Source organism: Halyomorpha halys, unplaced genomic scaffold, assembly GCF_000696795.3.
Source record: "Halyomorpha halys isolate HHAL.00 unplaced genomic scaffold, Hhal_1.1 Scaffold1176.1, whole genome shotgun sequence".
NCBI classification, from domain to species: Eukaryota; Metazoa; Arthropoda; class Insecta; order Hemiptera; family Pentatomidae; genus Halyomorpha; species Halyomorpha halys.
Window position 1 is genome coordinate 66506 of NW_027111348.1, and position 7478 is coordinate 73983.

Genomic DNA, 7478 nt, shown 5'->3' on the forward strand with positions numbered 1-7478 from the left:
AAACATAAACCAAATATTGTTTAAATAAAATCAATTTGATCCAAATTAAAGTCTCTATTTTCTCAAATTTCGAACGTTTCGACTATCCTCAAGGAAACATTTTATTATTAATATTTTATTTATATATATATTTTTTCTTTTTCTCTCTGAATGATGGTTGTTGTCTTTCTGTTTTTATAGCCCTGATGAAGACCTGAAAACAGGTCGAAACGTCGGCATAAATAAATATATTTTTGTTTATTTATGTTGTTTCTTTGATGACCGCACCCCCGACCATCTTCTCGAATATGACTATTATAATATTTTTATTTGTTAACATTAACTAATTATTAATAATTATAACATTAACGATTTTTTTAAAAATTTACTCATGACCATTTATTATGAATAACTAATGACCAGGAAAGATGATATTTTGTAACTTATTCCTTGAAAACGTGTCTGTTTTTTTAATATACCATCGATTTAAAATAAATTGTAATGCAAAACTTGCATATTATATATGCATATAAACAACAACATGTTTTTGCATTACGTTGACTTCAATGAAGGCCATTTACAGAAGATTATAACCTTCCCATTTCTAAAGAGGTTCCCATTCTTTTCTGGCTCAATTTGATTTACCATAGTCGTCATTTTAGTTTATGGATTTTACCATTTTGTCGAAAATGGCCTAAAATATTCTCATTGTTAACATTAATGTACAATTAAATGGTTCCTAAAGTTAACGAGGCTTTCTCCTTATTGAAATAGTGTGATAGGGGTTAAACGCAGAATTTTCCGAAATAGTTGCCTCTAAAGATCATTTAATTGTGTTTATTCTTCCTATTGTTGTTAGTAATAAAACATAGATAGTTATAAAATATGAAAAAAATAATAAATGATAAATTAAAGAAGAAATATTTTCCTAGATTGGAAACAAACTTCCAAAAATCTAATTTTTGTTGTAACTAGGTATATCCCAACAATAAATACGAATACAACTGGCCCAAAATTTATCAAATAATCTGGTTGAAAACGAAGCTTCAGTCACAATGTTATGTATATCTTTATAGGAATATTGTTTCATGTCTAAATTATAGCAATTTCTCTATTTATATATAATGTTTTCTTTTTATTTGTCCAAATTCATCAATTCTTCTTAATAATTATTATTTTATATATATATATATTTATAATTCATCGTTATTATTCACAATTATTTAATATTTATAGCGTTGTAAATAGTTAGGGATGTATTTTGCACGAGACTATACCTTCCCCCCCCCCCATAATCAGTTGTTAAACAAAACCAAAGTGTAACTGTTATATTAACCATGATAGGCCCACTAGTATTTATACAATTACACTGACTTGTACAATAGTAACTTGTACTTTAGTACTTTTTAACTCCTGTAATATCACTAATAGTCCTCCCTATTATGAAAAACAATAAGTATTAGTGTAATTAACACGTTGTTTCTTTATTTGTACTATGAACTAATACTATTAGCTTTCATTATGAAACAGGACCCAAGCCCGTCTTGTATTGTATTGTAAATAAGTATATAAAAAAAATTCATCAATTATATATAGAAACATTATTTTATTTTAAACATAAACCAAATATTGTTTAAATAAAATCAATTTGATCCAAATTAAAGTCTCTATTTTCTCAAATTTCGAACGTTTCGACTATCCTCAAGGACAATTTATCAAAAAACAGCTTTTATTATACATTGATTTTTAACAAGTTTAGCAATTAACAATATTATTAGTAAATAATATTCCTTAAAAACCGATTTACACTCTCATAAATTATTTAAAAAAAAATTTCTGTAGGCTATTCTGCCCAGGTCACTAGTTTCAATTAAAATTACTCTACGAGACAATAAAACGCCAATTTTTTGAGACTTTAATTTGGATACAATTGATTTTATTAAAATAGTAATAACCAGTCTCAAGAAAGTGAAAAGATTATATATAAAATAAACCCAATACTTTCTCAATATTTACTGCCCAAACACTCCAAAGACGTTGATGATTTTATGCTCAAAGTATTTTATGCTTTTAAACAAAACAAATAATTTTTGGAAATAAGAGTAGTAATATTGATATACAACGTACCGATGAAAAGCCAACGTTTGTATAAAAATTAATAACTATTATAATCCTGTAGGAGGTAATGAAGGGTGATGGAAAATGCATAATTAAACCAAATATATATATAATTTTTTTAAAAAATTAAAATTGCCTTGAGGTAAAAAAATTTGGAAATAAAAAAAAGCAATGTTCTTAATCCATATATTTTTTCTTTTTAGGACGTTTTGGGGTTAGTGTATCTCTCTCTCTCTCTTCAGCTTTAAATAATTCACTATTTTTAAACAAAACAAAAAATTTAAATTCTACTATTTTTGCAAATAATTTTCTTCATAACATATTAAATAAGAATAAAATAATTTTAAAATATTCATTTATTTATCGAACTAAACATGAAACTAATAAATTTTATACCATTTTAGAATGTGGAATCATACAAAAAAAAGATTCTGGATTTTCTTTTTAGGAAGTCTGGTAAGTCAATTTCAATAAAAATTTTTGAGGTTAAAAACTTCCAATTCGAATGTAATTTATATTAAATTAACATAATGTTGCACAACGTTTCGGGACTATTGTCCTATATTCATGTGCTTTAATAATCCTCATAATTAGTCAAACTTTTAATTTCACAGAGGGAATTAATGTGGGACAATAGTCTCGAAACGTTGAGCAACATTATGTTAATTTAGAATAAAATACATTCAAATTGGAAGTTTTTAACCTCAAAAATTTGTATTGAAAAAAAAAGATGAGGGCACAGTCACAGACACCGAAACGTCCTAGGAGAGGAAAAAATAGGGATTAAGAACCAGTGTATTATTATTTTTAATTTTTTTGACCAAGGCCATTGTAATTTTTAAAAAAGTGTAGGTCATATGTTGAGACACATTGATATGTTTATGAAAATAGTTAGTTTTATTTTTCATTTACCTATATATGAAATATGAGAAGTAAAACTGCGTATTCTAACATAATCCAATTTCCAACAGCTTTTGACATCCAATTTTCCATGGGAATACAAAAAAACTTATAAAAATCTTAAACAAATTAGTATTTTTTCTCTTTTCTCCAATATGATATGAAAATTCTCTACATTTTTACTTTTCATCCGGAATGTAGTCCAGTATAATGGAATAAGCAATTTTCAGAATTTCTCTAAAATTATCTAACAATAGTTCTTTTTGTAGGTAGTCGATAGTCCGGATGGCGGTCAATAAAGGTATCAACATGGACGACTAGTTGTCATATCTGTTTCAATCTGACAGCCCTGGCGAAGCCCTGCAAAGTGGGACGAAACGAACGAATAAATAGTTTTCTTTTACTATTTTAATAACTTTAATAACCGGCACCCGGACTATCTTCCTACAATCTACTTCTTACGGTCAACCATCTTCTTACAATGAAAGTTCTTTTTGATTTCTAGTTGACTGGACTACAATTATAAATTTCGATTCGCACTAATTTCAAAAGTTTCGGAGTTGTAGGCCAAGAAACAAACAAATAAACTTAACTCGTTACTGTATTAAATAAATGAACTAATAAGTAACAGTAGAACCATAAAAAATACCTTTACCATAACTACCAATTTCAAAAAAATCTAGAGAGAAAGAAGGGTGATTGATTCCTGAATACACCAATTATACAATTTTTTTTTTTTGTGCAGGTTTACGCTTTTACATACAGAGAAATTTCACGCCGAACTTAGGGAGTTGAACAAGAACGACCCGGTAGTAAACGAGAAATTAGCATATTGGAAGAAACCAGTCTACGAGATGGACTTGGCATCCCCGAGGCACATCAAGACTCACCTACCATTCTCGCTGCTCCCGCCGGACCTCTGCGAGAAGTCTAAGGTCATCTATGTCGCCAGGAATCCCAAAGACGTCGCCGTTTCTTATTATCATCATAACCGACTCCTCAGAGTCCACGATTACCAAGGAGACTTTCCAAAGTACTGGAAATATTTTCAAGATGATCTCTGTGAGTATTATTATGATTATTTTTTCTCTTCGATTTCTAAAACGTATTTGTTCCTTGGAGGTTAGAATAATTATCTTTTAATTTGAAGGTGATGGTCAGGGTTGCGGGAAGATGGAAGGTAGAATAGTTATCGGCTATTTATTAGTTTTCAACCGACGTTTCGATTCGTCGTCTTGATCAGGGCTGTTGGGTGGAACTGTGAACTAGGATCTTGTTGATGGGTCTTTATTTATATTCCAGTCCAACAGCCCTGATGAAGACCTACATTGTGGGTCGAAACGTCGGCAGAAATAATGGATAACTATTTTTTATTTTATTTTTTAAACTTATTTTATTAACTTCAATTATCCAATTTATTCTGAACAATTTATTTTAAAACTTACAACATTTTGGCCATTTTGAAGGAGACAACCTAAAACTTGCTTTCACATTATTACTAATAATGTGAAAACAAGTTTTATCATATTACTTCCTCACATAATATTGATATTTTTGAATATATCTGACTATTCTTGAATAGTCAAAATTTATTTTAAATGTCTTTCTTTTGTTGGGTAATTTCTCATATGACATGACAATCTTCTAAAACCAAAACAAATATTAAATTGATATCAAAAGAGTTTCATTTAAATTTTATAAGATGGTTATTCACTTATTAATCATACAATCTCAATTCAAAACTCATTATTTTTCCCTCTTTGTACTAACCACATCAATGATACTAACAATAAAACCTACCTTCAACAGGTTAGGACTCTGTTATCACTTAATTACTGTGCTTAATTTATTTACGATTTAATTAACATTTATTTGTTGCTTATAATTTAAAAACATAATTATTGTATTATTAAATACAATTTTATCCATTTTAGTCTCAAAATATTATTATTCAATTTATAAGTCCGACGTTTCGGCCAATTTGGTCATCCTCAGGGACAATCTTAATACAATTTTAGAACTAAATCATTTAAAAACAACTTCATGCGCAGGCTATTCTGCCCAGATCAATCCAACAAATTACCCTAATCAGTCAATTTTCACATTAAATTAAAATTATTTTGATAAATAATGTCCCTGAGGACCAAATTGGCCAAAACGTTGGTCTTATAATTTGAATAAAAACATTTTGAGACTAAAATGGATAAAATTTTATTTATTTAAACAATATTAACCAGTCTCAAGAAAGTGCTAAGATTATAAATAATTATTGTATTTTTATTATATATATATTTTTACCACATCGCATTCCTCACCATCTCTTTCAAGTTAACATACGGTCAATTAACTATGTATATGATTATTTTTTAAATTCGTTATAGTGGTTTTCTCTCCATATTGGGAACATATAAAGGAAGGATGGGAAGCGAGGCATAAGAAAAATGTTCTATTCTTGTTTTATGAAGATATTGTTAAAGTAAGTATTTGTGTTGATTTTATTTATTTATTTTCTTTGCTATTTTCGAGTGATGCTTTAATGTAAAAATGCAATGTTACTTGCCCGCAGGGAGTCCATGTCAAAAAACATGACTTATTTCATAGTAACGTTTATTTGTTTATTTTTTATTTGCATCCTCCCCTCCCCATTAAAAAAAAATCCCCGAGAATTTCTTGATTCATCCCTGGATGACTATCTGATAACGAAAGTGTGATAAAAGTCAGGGTAAATGAGGTTGAAACTCACTTTAATTACTGGAGGAGTAATATTCGGTGCCAAAACTATGCCTTAATGCTTTATTTAGCTATGACGCCACCACCACAATTAATAAACACTTTTATTAGAATGTATTTTTATGAAATATTTGGAAGTTTTCTGAAAAAAAAAAATAGTCCCCAATTAATCAAAATTGAGGAGTATTCTATCAAAAATAAAATATATCTTTAGGAAAGTTGTATCACAAAATTTGTAAAGGGAGCATCTCATGAAGTAACTTCAATTTGTCTGAAGCCTGTTGATTCGTAACTTATATTTGGTTGGGAAAAATACAATTTTAAAATAAATTGAACTATATCTGGATAAACGATTGACATGGAATCCTCACACAAGACTGAAAAGACTGGAAACTGCTCGTCGATTCCAACTATTACAACATTTACTAGACAAATGGTCTAAATTGCCAATCCATTAAAAAAGACTGATCTACATCACTATTATAAGGCCTATTTGGACATACAGAGTTGAGCTTTAGGGCTCCACTAAACCACCAAATTCCTCCCGTATCCAGTCCTTACATTCTAAAATCCATAATGCTCCTTACTTTGTCACGAATGAAGTCATCCATCAGGACCTCAATGTCTCATATGTTGCCGATTAGGCCAGAACCAGATACCAATCCTTCCATGATAAACTTCCCGCCACCCAAATCTACTTGTTTCTAACCTGGCTTCTCCTTCATTACCTAATAATCCTCCTAGGCGTCTGAAAAGAAGATGACCTCGAGATCCTCTAGAAATGTTATTGGATTTTAGGATTTTATTATTTTGATGGATAGATTCTCCACATGTTTGTATCATGTCACTATGTCACCTAAAGCAAATTTACTTGTTAATATTTATACAGTTGTAAATAACAATAAATAAATTATTAAAAAAAAATAACTGAATAAATTTTTAATTTAGTATTTTAACTAGTCAAAACAAAAAAAACCCTATTCTTTCTATTAACTATTAAATTCTGCTAAAGTTATACAGTATAAGAGCCCAAGAGAGAAAAAAAGACAGTTATTTCACCTCAATTCTTGATTACTTTAATAAACTGCCTTTTTTTTCTCCTGGGCTCTTGTTCTAATATAAATATATTTTGGATAGGTTATTTTAAATATTTTTACGAGCATTCCTTGATTTTGAAAATACAAAATCAATAAATCATTCTGAAATTATGATAGTTCATTTTAAGTTATTGACTGAAATTTTTCATTATGTGCTAACTATTTTCCTAACATCCTAGTTTTCAGAGTTCGACGTAAATAGAGTTTGAAAGACTTTTTTTGTCAAATTAGGAAAAACATATTTTTCCACAATCTCTGTTTGTTGTTTAAAAATAATAAGTTTAGAAAAAAAATAATAATATACATTTTAATTTCCTTTTTCTTTTTCATTAAAATTCATAAAAAATAAATTAAAGCTGAACATTTCATGTATAATCTTCACATACAATTTTATAAAGTTTTCTTTCCACTTTTCATTGATTCTCTTTTTATATTTTTCAGAATATGTCCGAGTCTATAAAGAAGACGGCAGAGTTCCTTGGAAAAAATATTACAGAGAGCGACGTACAGAAATTATGTGCTCATTTGAACATCGATAATTTTCGTAAAGTTGTTACAGTTCACGAAAATATACCCATCATAGGCGCAGCAAACACAGGAGAACAGGGATTTCTTAGAAGAGGTAATGTTTTACCATAATAATACCAATAATAA

General features: G+C 28.7%; 1 protein-coding gene across 1 annotated transcript in view; it reads left to right on the forward strand.

Annotated features, from left to right (window-relative positions):
• LOC106688684 (luciferin sulfotransferase) overlaps positions 1 to 7478 on the forward strand; it is a 63727-nt gene that overhangs the window by 48904 nt on the left and 7345 nt on the right. Inside the window, exons 4-6 of the mRNA XM_067049350.1 lie at positions 3743 to 4059; positions 5379 to 5473; positions 7266 to 7446. Of these exons, the coding sequence (XP_066905451.1) occupies positions 3743 to 4059; positions 5379 to 5473; positions 7266 to 7446 (593 nt within the window). The remainder of the gene's footprint in view (positions 1 to 3742; positions 4060 to 5378; positions 5474 to 7265; positions 7447 to 7478) is intronic.